We start from the raw sequence: 19201 nt of genomic DNA, 5'->3' as shown, positions 1-19201 counted from the left end.
CCTGTCACATGCTGCAACATGGATGAACCTGAAGGACATTATGCTAAGCAAAATAAGTCAGTCACAGAGGACAAATACCGTATGGTTCCATCCATATGAAGTATCTAATGTAGTTGAAATCGTAGAACGGTGGTTGCCAAGGGCTAGGGTGAGGAAGGAGCGGGAATTAGTATTTAATGGGTATAGAGTTTCACATTTTCAAGATGAAAACTTTCAGAGATCTGTTGGAAAACAACGTAAATATACTTAACACTACTGAACTTTACACTTAAAAATGGTTCAGATGTTAAACTTAAGATTGTGTGTTTTTTACCACAATAAAAAAAATTAGCAACCAAATTGAAATGTACTTTAAATGCATAATACAGCCTGGATTTCGAAGACTTAGTACAAAAAAAAAGAATGTGTAAAATTGATAACTTTTTTATTGATTTTATGTTGAAATGATCATCTTTTCTATATGTTGTGTTAAATAAAGCATATTATATAATACCGCTGGGCTGGCCCCATGGCTTAGTGGTTAAGTGCGCCCGCTCTGCTGCTGGCAGCCCGGGTTTGGATCCCAGGCGCGCAGCAACGCACCGCTTGTCCAGCCATGCTGAGGCCGCGTCCCACATACAGCAACTAGAAGGATGTGCAACTATGACATACAACTATCTACTGGGGCTTTGGGGGAAAAATAAATAAATAAATAAAATTATAAAAAAAAAATAAATAAAATAAAGCATATTAAAATTTAAAAAATCAAAAAAACGTCATTTAATAATGTGCCTTATAGACAATATCTTCTTGTTAGGGATTGTTGATAGAGTTAATTGTATCAATTCTTGTATTTCTACTCCCTTGTGGAGCCATCCTTTTTGATTTCCCTTTCTAAGGGAGCATCTGTTCAGAGCTTGCGTGGGAGACCTATAAGGAAATCAAAGTGTTGAAGGCAGTTTTATATTGATTCAGAGAGAAGAAGGTAATTTATGGAGTTGACACTGCTCTTCATACCCCAGACATGTAATATGGCTTTGCGCTTGAGGTGCTATTTTTTAAATGTCTTAACTCCAGCATCTTGATTAAATTCTCTTCTTACTAATTACATTCTTCCCAACTTAAATGTCTAGTTATAAAATGCCCTTTTAATTTTTCTGAATTATTAATTATACAGACTTTTCATAAGTTCTAACAGTTTGTCCTTACCTTGTCTTTATTTCTGTTCTTACTCTAACTCCTCAACCTACAGCTCTTTCTTCCTCAGATTCATCTTATACTGCAGTGCAACTTGTAAAAGTTTCTTCTCCCCAAATCTCTACAGTAAGGATTCCTTTTATTAGGACATTCCTTGTTCTATATTGACCACCCAATTTAACACTAAACTCTTTAGGAACCATTCTTTTGGGTGCTTGTTTAAAAACTTTAGGCAGCTCTATAGCATTTCCTAAATACAGAAAGAATGAAAATATTTCCAAATCATTTATTTTATAGATAATTATCTTCAAAATACAAACTTTGGTATTTGGCCATAGGAAAGTGTTTTTTTAACATTTTATTTTCTGTATTATGCTATCAGTTTTTCACCAGTTTTTTTTTTTTTTTTCCTTTGAACCATTAAAAATGTACATGTTGAGGGCCGGTCCCGTGGCTTAGCGGTTAAGTGCTCGAGCTCCGCTGCTGGCAGCCCGAGTTAGGATCCCGGGCACGTACCAACACACCGCTTCTCCGGCCATGCTGAGGCCGTGTCCCACATACAGCAAGTAGAAGGATGTACAGCTATGACATGCAACTATCTGCTGGGGCTTTGGGGGAAAAAATAAATAAATAAAATTATAAAAAAAAAATAGTGAAAAGCTATCCAAAAGTAAGCCTTAAGGAAGTGGAAAAACAAAAATACAACTTAGAATGCTCAAAAAATGATGAAAAATTAAAAAAAAAATGTACATGTTGAAATAGACTTGTTGGGGCAGGCCCGGTGGCATAGCGGTTAAGTTCGCACGTTCCACTTCTGTGGTCCTGGGTTTGCCAGTTTGGATCCTGGGCGCAGACCTACTCACTCCTCATCAAGCCGTGCTGAGGCGGCATCCCATATAGAAGAGCTACAACTCTACAACTGTGATATACAACTATGTACTGGGGATTTGGGGAGGAAAAAAAGAGGAAGATTGGCAACAGATGTTAGTGCAGGGCCAGTCTTCCTCAAAAAAAAAAAAAAAGAAAGAAATAGACTTATTAAGAAGAAGAAGTACCAAATTGAACTCCTTGTAAACTCAATCACTGTTACACAGCAGTAAGCTGGACATCAGAAGAATAGTTGTTTTTTGGAGGAAGGAAATGAGTTTTATTTTCAAGTTAATTGGTATTTTGAAAATGCCACAAAGAACTTCAATAGATGATAGTTATGCGCATGGAATTTTTGCTGTTGGGAATTTTAGTATAACCATAAACAGTTTTGTACTAGGTCTTTGTGACACTTTCAGTTGCTAATAAATTTTCTAATTTGCATTGAAGTTACTTAAAAAATTTAATACTCTGAAAACATCTTTTTTTCCCAAGTGTCTCAAAATTATAATAAATAAGTTCTGAATTCTATTTTATGAGGTTTTTCTTGGATGCCTTGGCCATGGATTAATTATAATAAGAGTAACTTCGGAAGATATATGTTTCATAATTGAAAATGACTGAAAACTGTATGGGTTGCTATTAGTTATAGGCTAAGGAGGTGACTTTAAACAACAATGAATAGGGTAGATTATGCAGCTCTCAGGAAACTGCAGTTAATTTAATGAAAGTCGTACTTATTTAGCTTATATTTTACTTATAGACAAATAATATGCCTTTATGGAAAAACATTACTTGAAAGGAAAGATGTATTTGTCCTGTTCCTTGAAATCCTTTAAGCTTCTTTTTTGGAGATGTTTTGTTATTATGTAGTTGCAAAATGTTTTGAAATGTATAGCATTATGTAAATATAGGTAAAGAAATCCATGTTTAGTTGCAAGAATCTCCAGTGGTTTTATGAAGAGAAGCTGGTGTTTATTTCCCTAAAATTTTATGATCACTAGAGGGCATGGACACAAATTCTGCCTTGAGCACTCTGCCTGGGTTTCCCTTCTCTCTAGGAATCTCTGTGAACCAAAGTTTGGGCTGAAGTAGAGGGGCAGAATGTAGTAAAGAGCAGGCACAATGTGATGGCAGGCAGCGAAAAGGTCAGTTAAGGCTTTATGCTAAATCTTTCACTCTGCAAGAACAGAGACTTTTGTTGGCTTGGTCACCGCCTAAAAAATGCCGGGCACACAGAAAGCATCAATAAATATGTATTGAATGAATGAAAATGTCAATAAGTTCCCACCAACTGTTAAGAATTCCTGTTCTACACACTCACTTTGAAAATCTGAGATGGGATTATTATTATTATTATTATTATTTTGTATTTCTTTGCAGTATTTATTTATTTATTTTTATTTATTTATTTTGGGAGGAAGATCAGCCCTGAGCTAACATCCATGCCAATCCTCTCCTTTCTTGCTGAGGAAGACTGGCCCTGAGCTAACATCTGTACCTATCCTCCTCTACTTTATATGGGACGCTGCCACAGCATGGCCTGACAAGCGGTGCATCGGTGCGCGCCCAGGATCCGAACCCGGGCCGCCAGTAGCGGAGCGCACGCACTTAACCGCTACGCCATGGGGCCGGCCCCTGGGGTTAAGATTTTTAATAATCCCATCTCATGGGGCCAGCCCCGTGGCGTAGCGGTTAAGTGCGTGCGCTCCGCTACTGGCGGCCCGGGTTCGGATCCTGGGCGCGCACTGACGCACCGCTTCTCCAGCCATGCTGAGGCCACGTCCCATGTACAGCAACTAGAAGGATGTGCAACTATGACATACAACTATCTACTGGGGCTTTGGGGAAAAAAAAAAAAGGAGGATGATTGGCAATAGATGTTAGCTCAGAGCTGGTCTTCCTCAGCAAAAAGAGGAGGATTAGCATGGATGTTAGCTCAGGGCTGATCTTCCTCACAAAAAAATAAATAAACAAATAAAACTGTTTAAAAAAAAAAATCTTAACCCCAGAATATTTTATTTATTAACAAAAGAAAAGTGAATTGATAACATATCTTGTTGACTTGATATTCAGTGCTTTCTTGAATATATTCCAACAGACCCCATTTTATCACTACTCTTCTCTTTAAGTATCCCTCTCTGTAAGCCAGTTGTTGATTATCGTTCATTTTGCAGAAAATGCCTTCCTATCCAAGTCTGAACTTTGTCTTTGCTTCTGAGGGCATCCGTAAGATGCCTTTAGCCTACCTATGAATATTTTCTCGACTGTTCAGAGGAATTTCCTGCTCCTGCTCAGTGGCTGTCCTTAAGGTTGTCCGTGCACATCTGGTTTCCTTCCCCCTTAAATGCCTTTGTTCAGGCAAAGAGACTCCTTCCTGACCAGGAGCAAATCTAGGTTTTGTGGGAATGCCCTTTAAGAAAAAGAAAATTCATTTTAAATACGAAATTAGGTACAAAAATGAATATTTATTTCCAATGAGGAAAGAAATCACAAAAATGGCAACTTTTAAGAAGTTGACAAATACTGCGCAATTCAGAACAATAGCATAATATTTGTATTAATTCAGTGCCTAACACATCACTGTAAAACTTTTTCCCTACGTTTTTTGGCTGCATACTCTTTGATTGCCCTTTTGTATTACAACAATTTTGTGATATTTTCTAAAAAGAGAAGAGAGAGATAATTCAGTGTTTTCTATAGCATAGAAAATATCAAATACAGTTTTTATTCTTGACAGATTAGAGAAGTTCCTTTCAGCCTCACAATTCATTTTTAGTAACATCATATAAATTTGTAAGATTGCTATCAACTTTAGGAAAACCTCTATGAAATGTCTTTTATATATGAGCTGTAAGATTTCAAGGCTTCATTTTTTCTTGTACATTGACTGCCCTGAAATACTCTTTGAATTGACACATTTATATCATGATATGGTCTGGCCCTGCACATTTCTGACATGATGCAGAGTGAGTTGGCCCAGTAACATTTTTGTACACAAGATAGTTAACAATAACTCGACCAGGGGCTGGCCCGGTGGCCTAGTGGTTAAGTTCGCACACTCCGCTTTGGCGGCCCGGGGTTTGCAGGTTCGGATCCCGGGTGCAGACCTACACACCGCTTATCAAGCCATTCTGTGGCAGGTGTCCTACATATAGAGGAAGATGGACACGGATGTTAGCCCAGGACTAATCTTCCTCAGCAAAAAAAGGAGGATTGGCAACAAAAACAAAAAAACAAACAATAACTCGACCATACATGGAAGTGACTGAGAGCTGCATAAATATATTCCACTAAACCCAAAATAAATATATCACCCATTTAACTTTCCCTTTTGGGATCCCCAAAATGCCAGCAGCCACTCTGACTCTACTGACACAGGGGGAATCATGATGAGGAGAGTTGAGGTGGAAAGAGGCTATGGTTTTAACAATCTGGGTTAAGATTGAGATGAAAATATCTTGTCTTTGACAGACATTATTTATAAAAATAGTGCGTCATTTTGAGAACTCAACAATTCCTGATTTCAAAATATATTACAAAGCTACAGTAATCAGAACAGTATGGTACTGGCATAACAGATCAATGGAATAGAATAGAAAGCCCAGAAATAAATCCTCACATATGAAGTCAAATAATTTTTGACAAGGGTGCCAAGACCACTCAATGGGGAAAGGACAGTCTTTTCAACAAATGGTGTTGGGAAAACTGGATACCCACTTGCCAAAGAATGAAGTTGAACTTTTATCTTACACCATATACAAAAATTAACTCAAAATGGATTAGAGACCTAAGCTTAAGACCTAAAACTTATAAAACTCCTAGAAGAAAACACAGGAGAAAAGCTTCGTGACATGGGACTTGGCAGTGGCTTCTTGGCTATGACACCAAAAGCACAGGCAAAAAAACAAAAATAGACAAATGGGACTACGTCAAACTTAAAAATTTTTGTGCATCAAAGGACATAATCCATAGAGTGAAAAGGCAACCTACAAGATGGGAGAAAATATATGCAAATCATATATGTGATAAGAGATTAATATCCAGAATATATAAAGAACTACAACTCAACAACAGAACATCAAATAACCTGATTAAAAAATGGGCAAAGGACTTGAATAGATATTTCTCCAAAGATGATATATAAATGGCTAACAAGCACATGAAAAGACGCTCAGCATCACTCATCATCAAAGAAATGCAAATCAAAACCACAGTGAGATATCACTTCACACCCACTAGGATGCCTACTATCAAAACAAAACAAAACAAAACAGAAAATGGCATAACAGCTATGGAAAACAGTATGGAGATTCCTAAAAAAATTAAAAATAGAACTACCACGTCATCTGGCAGTCCCCCTTCTGGGTATGTATCCCAAAGAATTGAAGGCAGGGTCTTGAAGAAATATTTGCGCACCCGTATTCATAGCAGCATTATTCACAATAGCCAAGAGGTAGAAGCAACCCAAGTGTCCATCTGCAGCTGAGTGGATAAAGATGTTGTATATATATACAATGGAATGTTATTTAGCCATAACAAAGAAGAAAACCCTGTTACTTGCTAAACATGGATGAATCTTGAGAATATTATGCTAAGTGAAATAAGCTGGTCACAAAAAGACAAATACTGTATGACTCCACTTATATGAGGTATCTAAAGTAGTCAAATTTATATAAATAGAAAGTAGGATGGTGGTTACCAGGGGCTGCGGGGAGGAGGTTGCATAATGGGTATCGAATTTCAGATTTGCAAGATGAAAAAGTTCTGGAGATCTGTTTCACAACAATGTGAATATACTTAACACTATTTAACTGTACATTTAAAAATGGTTAAGATGGTAAATTTTATGTTATGTGTATTTTACCACAGTAAAAAAAGAAAAAAAATACATTGCAACAGAAAAAAAAAGAGAGAGATCATTTGGGAACAGTGTTTGGATCCCTACTAGGGCTTTGGGAGAGCCCTGTGACAGTGAGGGGTCCTGTAGCTTAAGCTTCGGTAGCTTCATAGTGAAGCTTCTCTGTTTTGATGATTCTGGTCCCATCCTTCCTTTGAAGCCCAGCTCAACTGAGCTGTAGTGTCTCCATTCTCTAACTCTTGTCTCTGTTAGGGTGGAACCATACAGTAAACAATTTATCTTACACTTTCTTGTTAACTTTCCCGTGTATATGCCTTAGCTCCCAATTATAGGATTTTAAGTGTTGTCTTCTTTTACACCCTGTAAATACCTAGGTTCATAATATTCATCTATTCATTCCTTTGCTTATTTGTTTGGTCATTCATTCAGCAAATTAATTGAATTCCTCCTATGTGCTAGATCTAGAAATAAAAGCCACATACCTTAAGAAGCTCATAGTTTAGAGAAGGAAGCGCCAAGAAAATGGGTAATAATAATATCAGGATATGAAGGTGCTACCATAGAGGTATGTACAGAGTTCCAGGAAACACAGAGGAGACCCTGGACTCAAACTGGAGTATCAAGGAAGGCTTCCTCCAAATGCAAATTTCATTTTTGAGGTTTGGTTCTAAAGAATTTGAGAATTTTTTTTTTTAAAGTTCCCTGACAGGTCTGCTAGCATTCTGATTTCTAAATGTAACGAGAGTGTAAGTGCTGACATTCTGTTTTCATTGCATTGGAGATTCCTATGTAGTTTGGCTACTATTTCCACCTTCTGACTTGGTTGGAGGTAAGAATCCTGGGAAGACTTACATTCGTGTTTTTTTGTTGGCCTTCCTCGTCCCCATCGTCTGGTAGTACTGAAGTTGATAAGATTTAGAAAAGCCTTTGCCTTTCTTATGTTTTCCACATGACAAACTCCTGCTCATTCTTTAAGACTCAGTTTAAAATCTCACCTCCCCTGTGAAATCTTTTCTGACTCACCCAGCAGTTAGTCCTTTGTATTCCTATAGCATAACTGTCTTACAAATTATGGCACTTTACCATGCTGTATTTTAATTATGGATTTACATGCCTCTGTCCTTCAAGGTGTTAATCATCTTTGTATCCCCTGGTCCTGCCTCTAGCACAGTAACTAATACATAGTAGAAGCTCACAGAATGGCTCTTGACTGCATGAATGAATGGTGAGTCCAGTTTGGAGTCTTATTTTTGAAAGAGTTGATTGGTCCTACTATATTTCATGGTCACAGATTGCATTCTTTTTGGTTTTTCTGTGTGTGTGTGAGGAAGACCAGCTCTGAGCTAACATCCAACGCCAATTCTCCTCCTTTTTCCTGAGGAAGACTGGCCCTGGGCTAACATCCGTGCCCATCTTCCTCTACTTTATATGGGACGCCGCCACAGCATGGCTTAACAAGCAGTAGGTCGGTGCGCACCCGGGATCCGAACCAGCGAACCCTGGGCCTGCCGCAGCGGAGTGCATGCACTTAACCACTTGCGCCACCATGCTGGCCCCCAGATTGCATTCTTAACAACCATTAGTTATCTTATGATAGAATCACTTCTACCTTCAAGATATATTATGTTCTTTTCTCCACCTCTGCCACCTCTACATGGTTCAAGCTACCCACACTTAGATGGCTATAATCGCCTTCCAACTTGTCTCTCTGCTTCCCTCTTAGTCCTCTATAGTGGATTCTCCATATAGAAGCCAGGATTTAAAAACATAAATCATAAAACATAAATAATAAACATAAATGATTTTTAAAACATCATAAAACATAAATCTCATCCTGTCTCTCCTAGAGTGGTTGTAAGACCTCCATGGCTCCTTGGAATACTTACTTTGGAAAGTTTTGGAGACTTTGTCCCACTTTATAGAAAACATACTAAACAGTGCCCACATCCCATATTAAATATGTGGTTTTAGTTATTTATTTTTGCTATCACATATTAAAAGAATTTTAATAATTGTGCTTCTGAAATATTTTGGCTGCAAATAACCGACTTACTTTATAATTACCTAAGATTCTGTTAACAGTTAACATATTTAGGAATTTTTGCAAGGTGAGAATTGATTTCAAATGTAATGAAAATTTTATAAATGCTAAATTTATTTTTTATATTTTTAATGGCTTTAATTGACACACAATAAACTGCATATGTTTAGACTGTACAATTTGATCGCTTTTGACATGTGAATGTGCCCGTGAAACCATCACCACAATCAAGATAGTGAACAGATCCATCACCCCCAAAAGTTTCCTTGGGTCCTTTTTTTTTTTTTTTTTTTTTTTGGTGAGGAAGACTGTCCCTGAGCTAACATCTGTGCCAGGCTTTCTCTATTTTGTATGTGGGATGCCGCCACAGCATGGCTTGATGAGCAGTGTGTAGGTCCGCACCCAGGATCCGAACCTGTGAACCCCAGGCCGCCAAAGTGGAGTGCACGAGCTTAACCACTACACCACTGGGCTGGCCCTTAAATGCCAAATTTAACAGTGAATGAAATTGCTAGGTTGTTATATTTCAAGGACATTTAAGCAGTATTAATTTTTATGGTTATAATTTTCTTTTTGTATTTTGGACTTGTAGATCTATTTTTTTCAGGTCTCAAACGTTTTCCTAGGCCCCTGAAAAGCTTATAGACCTTAGGTATTAAGTGGAGAGTGAGTAATGGGTAAAATGGCACTGTTCACTCTCCTGCTTGAAAATTCTTCTGTGACTTTCCACTGTTTGTAAAATAAAATCCTTACTGTGGCCTGCAAGACCCAGTGTGATCTAGCTCCTCCTGCCGCCTCAGGTCCATCTCATACCTCTCTCCCCTGCTCAGGTGTCCTAGCCTCCTGATCATCCCTCTTGTTCTTTGAACACTCAAGCAGTTGCTTTTCAACTCAGCTTAACTGTCCCTCCTGAGAAAAGCCTTTCTTAATCATCTTACCTCAAGTGAACCTCCCTCAGTTACTCCATGTCCCACCAAACTCTTTATTTCCTTCTTAGTGATTTCCTTTTCCCGTGAGGATATTGGCTCCATGTGGACAAGAGCCTTTTCTGTCTGGTTTACTGCTGTATCCCCAGAACCTAGCACAGAGTCGCAATTAGTACATACTTGTTGAACAAATGAAGAGTCATGTTAATAGATTTTGTAATTTAACCATCCTTGCATTGTTAGTATAAACCCTACATGGTCATAATGAATTATTTTCTTAAAAATTCTAAATTCTTCACAAAGTGAAGAGTGGTCTATAGTTTTATTTTTTGTACCATCGTAGTCCAGATGGATATCAGGAATATGGTAGCCTCATAGAAGAAATTAGGAAGCTTTCCTTTTTATTTCCATAAGTTTGGGAACAGTGGGGATAACATGGAAATTATCTGTTTGGTAGAAGTTTGGTAGAATTCACCCAGAAAATCATTTGTGCCTGATGTAGTTTTAGTGGCTAGTTCTTTGAATATCTTACAAATTTCTGCTATGGGTTTTTGTTGTTATTTTTATAACTTTTTTTTTAGTTGATTTTGGTAATTTCTGTTTTCCTTGAGTATCATCCATTTTATTTAATCTTCAAGTTTATTGAGATAGTTATGTGTAATTCTCTCACAATTTAAAAAATCCTCTCTAAATCTGTAGTTATAATGTCCCCTTTCTCAGCCTTAATGTTAATTTATGACTTCTCTCTTTTTTTATTGATGAGATTTTCCAAAAGATTATCTACTTTTATTTTTTAAAACAAAAAGAGTTCTTGGTTTTACTGATTCAGTCTACTCCTTTTTTGACTATTACTTGATGTTTGTGCTTCTATCATTATTAATTTCTTTTTTGGGTTTGTTACTTGTTTTCTGGATTTTTTAGTTAAATGTTCAGTTCATTAATTTTTTAATCTTGTTTCCTAATAAAAATATTTTTGTAATGGTATATCATTACCAAAGGTGCCAACTTTGAAAGATAACACTCATTTGAGTGTATAAGTTCTGGTTTATTTGTTTAAAAAAGTAAACTCATTTCTTGTTACTTTGTATCTTCACTTTGTAATTATATAATTTAAAAACACTTTCTAATTGTTAATATGAAAACAGTATAATAAATATATTGCAGCGTCCAAAATGTCTGGAAATACAGAGGAAATAGTGTATTTATTGCACTTGTTTCTTTTAGATGAGCAATTGGACTAATTGCTCTAAGTTTAGAGGTATCTCACAAAAAAAGATGTCTGGAGGTTGAAGAACAAATATCGATCATTTTATTTGAAAATAGAACTAATATTTTGTGTTAAAACGTGTTTATGTTTTCCAACTTTTCATGTAGCTTGTTATTTAACACTTAAAAGGTAACGCATGTACACATTTATACAATATTCTGCATTGGGGAATGGACACTTAGCAAAATTCAGTTTTTTTAAAAAAAATCATCTCCATCACAAATTAAAACAAGGCGGTTTGTACAATGTCCACGCATTTTAACGTGTTGAGCATGCTTCACGTAAGTGAGCTTTCCGTAACTCATCTGGAAGGTATTGGAAGGATAAAAATAGACTAAATATTCAAAATTTCCATCCTAGGAGTTTCCTGCTTTTGCCTACATTTCAATTGTCAGTCCAGGTCCTGGCTCTTACTCCACTCAGGGTTGTGTAAAGACAGTAGAAGCATTTTACGCCATAAATATTCAAGCTGCCAGATCGTCTAAGCATTGGCCTCTGCCTGCCCTGAAACAGCTCCTTTCCTGTTCTTCTGTCGGAATGGAAAAAGTGAAGGAGGGAGATTGTATCAAGACCCAGAAGCCAGGATGACAAACGTGGGATTTAGAAAGGGTTCATAGGTTCCTTTTCAAGAAATGCCAGGTTTACAGAATCCATCAGTTCTCTGCTGGCTGGCATGTCAGATTATACTACGTCAGCCTCGTTGATTTGGGAGAATCCCATATTTTCTGGTTTATAGAGATAGGCAGAGTCTGATAGTCACAGGGCACTTTTGCCTGCTTTCTGTAATTTTATAGTTACTTTATTTCTCCAAGTAATCTTTAAAACAAATAGTTGGAGGCAAGTTTCTGGAAACTATGTGACTTTCATTCCTTATATTTGGGTGGCAGATTTCCTCCTGTTCAGCCCCAGCACTTCTGAATGGAGGTCTAAATAATTCATTCATTCATTTATTCACCTACTACGTGGGGCTTGGTGTGGGGCCTCACATGCAGTGAAGGAAGATGTGATGTTTGTCCTTATACATACTGGGGAAGACCACCTAAGCAAATTCTTTCACAAATAATAAATTGCAGTTATGACCAGTGCTATGAAGAAGTAGTAAAGGATGTTATGGGAGTGTTGAACAGGAAGGCCTGGTCTAGACTGGGAGGGTCAAGCTTTCCTGGGGTAATGACTTACTTTTGAGATGGCAAGGATAAGATGAACAGAACTGCTAAAAGAAAGAAGTGCAGAATTTTAGAGCTGAGAGGAACCAAAGATACCATCTAGTGATACCCAATCTTTACATTCCACAAATGAAAAACCTGAGGCCCAGGGAGGTAAACGGATTTACCTTAACTAAGGTTACACAGCCTGGTAGCCCCAGGGGTTTCTTAGGTGGGTAGAAATTGAGATGCTATAGCGAGAAGAAAGGACTTAGGGATCGGGGAAACCAGGTAGGTTTTGAATGTAGTGCTTACTCTATGTTAGCAGAAGAGCTACTTCCTGAGGTGGGGGAGGGGATTAAAGATGACTCAGATCTGACCTATCCTAGAGGAACTGTTTGCTATGCTATAGCATAGTTTTTATTTAGGGATGGAGGAGGAGGGACCAAACACACATACACGAAAAACAATAAATGTGGAGTTCAATTGGGAAACCAGTCCCTGTTCTGCAGCTGGCTAGCTGTGTGATTTGGGATAAGTCACTTAACCTCTCTGAATTGCCATTCACAGTTTATACTTTCGTGTATTTCCTTTCAGTCTTTTCCTATGCATTTTAGGAGCTTGTTAGAGATCAGGTGTGCCCTATATTTCACCTTGATCTTTAAAAACTAAAGTCTCTTGTTTGGGGAAAGTGTTATTTAAGCCCCCTTTTAAAGAGCAGTTTGCCAGCCTGTGCTTGCCCAAACATCTAGAGAATAACTGTAGCAAGCGAGCCAAGCTCCGAGATCTGCAAGAATGGTTAGCACTGAGCATATTTCTATAAACCAATACAGGTTTTTATATTTTGTTCATCTGTTACCCTTATGCTGTTGCCACTTTCACATTTAGTGTGTGTAGGCGGAGAGTATGAGATAACAGCATTTCACAAATGAAAGTGAGTGGAAAAGGGCCGCTTTCCCTTTAAGGCGGTTTGATCCCCAGCTCCCTCCCCTTTCCTGATTGACAAACCTACCCGAAGTCACATGATCCGCCTCTATTTGAAGGTCACAAAAAGCTGCTTCCTTTAGAGACAGAGGGGGAGAGAGAGCGCAAGAGGGAGAGTGAGTGAGAGAGAGTTAGTTCAAGCCAAAATGGCCGACAGAGTCTCTGCTGGTTTCTGAATATTTAAAATACAAAAAAACAGATAGACAAAAAGAAATCATTTTTTGGACCTTTTTTCATTTCCATTTCTACCTTGTATGCCTCAATTTGCTGGATTTAAGCACTGCTGCACTTTATGAGGTTGGTAAATATTTTCGATTTTTTAAAACCAATTGATTTATATGGATCTTGTCTAACCGTTTTCACTGGTGGTGTTGCAAATCGACATTTGTCTAGCATGGAGACTGGCTTCAAACATTTCGTGAATCTGTAAATCAGACCCGTGATGTACTTTTGGTTCGGCATTTTAGAAATGGAAAAGCCTTGGTAAAATGTTTAAATTTGGAAGTGATTTGATTGCACTTTTAATGTATATGCAGATTTTCATCATCGTTTCTGTCTTGCAAATAAATGAAGCTGCGAGTAATTGGAAATTTGATCTTTAGAAAGAGGCTTTTAAAAAACACAGACCTCTCCCTGCCCCCTTAAATCTGCTGCAAAAATTTGCATAAATATAAATGGGTTTGCATTTTTTCGGCTGCTAAGGCCGACAAAGGATCTGGGAGTTGGCAAGCACTACCACGGAAAGCCTTTTTTTTTTTTTTTTTTTTTAAATAGGTAGGCCATCCTTCCTAGAGAGATGTAAAACCTAAAATAAGACCCGATACATTTTAAACATTAGGCGGGGGGGCGGGGGGGAGAGGAACACCAGAAGGTTTGGGGTTTGTAGATTCCCTTGCTTGAAAACCTCCCGAGCAATGTGTGGATCACCCCTCTCGTCCCTGCGCGCGCTCATTTGCACTGGGTCTCTGTGTGTGTTCTCAAATGTGCAGCCAGATGCGCTTTTATTTTGATCGTGGTTTGAACCGAATGGTAAGACTGTCTTGTAAACATGGTGTTTTACAGATATAAGCAGCTATTCACCCCGATTAGGAATTATTTCTTTATCAGTGTCTCCCTGTAGATTGGCCTTCTCCCTTTCTCAAGGTTTACAATTTTTGTTTAATTTTATGCAGATGAACTGGGCTTTTCAGCACAAATTCAGCATTTGTGTGCGTGGTTGCCAGTTTTGGCCATGTATCCATTGTGAAGTGGTCATTTAGGGTCACATAAATAAGCAGCTGTGCGTGTATGTATGTTCCCCTGAAACTGTGCAGTGCCCTGAAGTGAAATTCCATTACTCCTAATGCAGGATTCTAGAAAGCCTGGGAGCAGGGAGGGAAGAAAGCTGAAAACTTGCTTTCTCAGAGCCACCTCCCCCTATCATTGTGAGAGTGTGATGTAATGCTTCTCGGTCTGGTGGGCTGAAAGGATTGTAGTTTGTGATGTGGCGGGTAAATTGCCCCCACCCCTGAGTAAATTACCCCACCCCCCTCAGCACATCCTTGGCTCTGAGAGGCGTTGTTTTCTTTTCTTTTTTTTCCCCCCTAATTTGTATCCTGATTTATGCCGTGGCATATTGGCATGAGGAGACTGTTCTTCTAAATCTGTTACAAAGTATAGTTTAGAAAAGGCATTTAAAATATGCAAATGAGTCGAATTGTCATATCCTCATCATTAAATATGTAGACTTGGATTAAAGCTAATTAAAGATAAATGGAATAATTTTGATTAGAAAGGAGCAGTGTTTTTTTTGTTGTTTCCCTTTTAATTAATCTAATTATAAGATGCTTGCTGGGCCTGAAAGTGTTAAAAAAATAGAAAAAATGCTGGACTATTTTGAAAATTTGACAGTCTGGAAGAGGGTGTGTAGTGCTTTCAAAAGCTTTATTCACTGTTAAAATGGATTGGCCTCTTGTGCTGAAAATGGCCTGTTTCTTTGGGCCAATTGTGTGTAGATGAAGGGACTTTCACGCTAATTTAACCAAAAGACTTTCCATTTGAATACATAAAGATAATTAAAGTCCTCTGTCTCTAAAGAGTGAGTATTTAATTATTTTTCTAAAATTAATGTTATTATATTAGTAATGGAAATAAGTAGAGAAGTGATGGTTTAAATTCAGTGTCAATTTTTTGGTGATAATAAGTTCAGCTTTCATGTAAGAGGGATTGGAAACATTACGTTAAAGAGGTAGTCTGGAACAAATTTGTCTCTAAAAATATTTTTACATCTTGAATTTAAAGGAAAAGATATAGAAATTACCATAGTGATGGGGGTGTTGCTTTGTGGTGGACCTGAGGAAAATTAGATAGAGCTCTGATTTTTGTTGTTGTTTTTTCTGAAAATGAAAGCACGTATTTGGGGCTTTACTTGTTAGATGATTCATTTTATGCCCATTTCCTACGTTGGCTTTACAGAAGAAGAGTGAGAAAAATCTAGGCTTTCCATGTTTTGCCATTAGCTTGTTTTTGTGGACTGTGTAAACATGTGAATAGCAGGTTAATTCAGTTTGCAGAGCAGAGGAACCAGGAGCAGGGTGCCTGCTCTCTTAGGCAAGGAGAATGATATCATGAACATTAGCAGAATACCATCCGATTCTTTGAAACATTTTTATAAATATTCTTTTCTCCTAGCCAGGTTGGGAAGTGAGGTAAATAAGATGTGGTTTCACGTATGTTAGCGTTATGGCTCTGGTGAGTTTCAGAAGCTCAGCTGCCATTTTGGATCTAAGTTCCTGCAGAGCCAATCCTATGGCACACCAAAACTATGGTGATTCACAAGCAAATAAAAATGAGTAATAAATCAAGTGTGCAGATGGATAGTATTTAATTTGTGCCTTTTGTTGCAGTTTTCTTTCTATTGGTTGTGTGAAATGAAGCTTTAAAAACTTACAGATGTGACTGATGTTATGAAGAGCAAAACCTAGGGATATTATAACTTACAGGTTGTAGTTTTACTTTTTAAAATGAGACAAGGTATGCAGAGAAAGTTTCTTACTGGAGAAAATGAATATAATCCTTGCTAATGCCCCCCCTCCCCCATATATTTCCTCATGCCGGGTCTACTTGTGATGTTATAGTATTGTCATTATTCACAACATTTTCTACTCTGTCTCAGAAAGAAATGTCACAGATTCATCATTAAGATTTTACTGAAACATCACAAAAATTGATAGTGCTTATCTGTCAGGAGTGGTATCTTATTTTAAAGTGTTTTGCAGTCCTTCCATCTGGGTGCCAGAAAGGAAGCATTGGCATCTTTGATATATGGTAGAAACTCAACTCTCTTGTTCTGCTTTGAATGGCCATTTGTTATTCTCTAACGCCACGAAGACAGTCCTTTAAAAATAAACTTCTGAAAATCGAAGCAGAGACTTCTGAGGCTTTTCCAGCTCTTCAACTCTACAAGAGACACTGAGGGGCCGGCCCGGTGGCGCAAGCAGTTAGGTGCGCCTACTCCGCAGTGGCGGCCCAGGGTTCGCTGGTTCGGAACCCCGGGCGCGCACCGACGCACCACTTGTCAAGCCATGCTGTGGCGGCATCCCATATAAAGTGGAGGAAGATGGGCATAGATGTTAGCCCAGGGCCAGTCTTCCTCAGTAAGGAAGAGGAGGATTGGCAGATGTTAGCTCAGGGCCAAACTCTCTCACCAAAAAAAAAAAAAGACACTGAAAGAGTGATATGTGATGATGAGACCTTCAGGTTCTGCAGAGCAGGTGGAGCAGATAACAGTAGTAAGGGGTGGGTCTCGCCCCACCCCACTGCCTTGTGACTGAAAAGTTTTGGAGAAATTTAATTTTTATAACTCGGTATAATCATTGACCTTCTGCATTGGCAACACAGATGAGTGTACTTTGTCCCCACCGTCAGGGAGTACCAACCTAGCAAGGGAGATACTCAGGTAAAGAGGTCATCACCACTTGGTGCGGTGTGTGCAATAGTTAGAACAAGTACCTGGTACAGAAATATCCTGCGCATTAGGAGAACCCTTACTTAAAGAAGCCAAATAATTACTCCTTATCAATTTTTAGTCATCATTTGGATATTAGATTTTCTTTAAGTGGAACTTGTGATTTAAAGATGAGGTTTCTCACCTTTGGTTAGGGAGAGGGCAGCATATGCTGATTGTTTCCTAGGACAGTATTGTTCATGGATTTACACTAATCCCACTTCCCTCACCTGCTTCTTGTGATTAAGATTGGTGGTGGGGTGGGGTGGGGTGGGGTGAAGTGAAGCCACTTGGCCTGAAAAGGGATTTAACCCATGACACTGACATTTTAACATGTTCTCCTTTCTTCCTTCCTTCATATATTCATTCAGCAATCATTTACTATGCCCTGGTGTGTGTCAGGTGCTATTGTAGGTGCTGGGAGATCTAAGAATTAATTTGCTCGGCCCATTGCCCTGAACAGCCATTTGGTTCATGTGGAAATAGTCACCATCTGGTGACTATCTAACCTACTGCTTTGGGTTATGACTAGGATAATGCTATAGTTCCTTTCATCTGATGGTCTCTTTGTGATAATCAGGGAATGATTGGTAATTTTTGCTTCTAGTAGTTCTAGAGACTTCCATTTAAAGTTTGACAAGACAATCACTTAATCCATTTTCTTTAGCCCTGCAAAAGTATCTCCTCAAAATTATCTTTTAAATTATCTGTGGGAACCTTGCAACCGAAGTCACCTCCCTGGTCACTCTATCACATCCCTCAGTTTTACTTTTTTAATACCCCGTAATTGTATCACCATCGGAAATTACATTATTTGTGTATGGGTACATCACTCCCCACAACACCATAAGCTTTGAGGAGAGCAGGCTTTGTTTTGCTCATTGCTCAATCCCCAGCATCTAGAGCAGGGCTTAGCAGGAGTAAATGCTCAATAAAAATGTAGTTGAGTTAGACCTGAGTGTAAGGTCACCAGGACCAGCTGTGTGACAGTAAGCCCCTGGTTCTTCATCAGTAAACTGGGGATCATACATTGTTGTAAAGCATAGAGGAAATGCTGTACGGAAGGGCCAGCACCTAGTCTTGTTGCTTAGTGAGTGTTTCCTTCCCCTTTGCTCTATCTCCCTTTGTTAAATAAACCAGAGAGGCTTTTATGGCCCCGCAGATGCCTCCATTCTTTCTCCTGGCTGCCAGGATCATGAAGCGGGTGCCCTGGTGGCGCTGAGCTTCAGCCTGGACGAGGACAGGAGCAGCACTGAGCCTTTCCTTTTTGTTCAAGTCCCTACATTCCTATGGTCTGATGTCATCTCATGTTCTCCAGTTTCCTTCAGGCTCTGCCTCTGTGATGTATCCACATTTGCTTGGCTGCTTTTCATACATTCTGTGTTTTGCATCAAAAAGTTCTCAACATTTGGAAATGAATTGGTCTTAGAGTTTGTAAGACAAAGGGGAACATAAAATACAATAGTTTTTCCTTCATTTTGATGATTCTGAGCCTCCACATGTAAATTTTATTTAACCAAACTATTAATAGTTTTGACTCAAAAGACAGATAAAAATAAAAATTTAGGTCAATTGCGCACTTTATACAATGCTGTTGAATTAATATAGGTGACATAGAAATGGCTTTCATTCATTGGCCTTGGGATTTGTTTAGTAAAAAAACCAGAAAATTACTGTCCATTTACTCGTTCATTCAGCAAATAAATATTGAGTACCTAATACATGCCAGATATGGGGATAAGTGCCAGCACAGGAGTAGTATGAAGATTTTCTCCAGGCGTCATTGCTGAAGTTAGAAAGAATATAAATTCCAGGAGGCTGGTCAGTGCTCAGGTGTTGGGTGATTACAAAGGAGGGACACTCAACCCAAATATAGGGACCAGCTTGTGTGAGGGCCCTTAGGCTAAAGAGGACATTGGCGTATTTGGAGAATTGCATATAGAGTACTC

At 38.5% G+C, this 19201-nt stretch overlaps 1 protein-coding gene across 5 annotated transcripts in view; it reads left to right on the top strand.

The window, feature by feature from the left end:
* The window catches only part of TNRC6B (trinucleotide repeat containing adaptor 6B), a 175447-nt gene that overhangs the window by 42779 nt on the left and 113467 nt on the right, over positions 1–19201 (top strand). The window contains exon 1 of one of the 5 annotated variants that reach the window (XM_058568304.1): positions 13358–13564. The exons of the other annotated variants lie outside the window; for them this stretch is intronic. Coding sequence (XP_058424287.1) covers positions 13560–13564 — 5 coding nt within the window. The 5' untranslated portion in view covers positions 13358–13559. Of the gene's footprint in view, positions 1–13357; positions 13565–19201 lie in introns of those variants that run through there. 5 annotated transcript variants of the gene reach the window in all.

The sequence above is a fragment of the Diceros bicornis genome, chromosome 25 (genome assembly GCF_020826845.1).
Source record: "Diceros bicornis minor isolate mBicDic1 chromosome 25, mDicBic1.mat.cur, whole genome shotgun sequence".
In the NCBI taxonomy this organism is placed as follows: Eukaryota; Metazoa; Chordata; class Mammalia; order Perissodactyla; family Rhinocerotidae; genus Diceros; species Diceros bicornis.
This window is presented reverse-complemented; position numbering and strand designations above follow the sequence as displayed.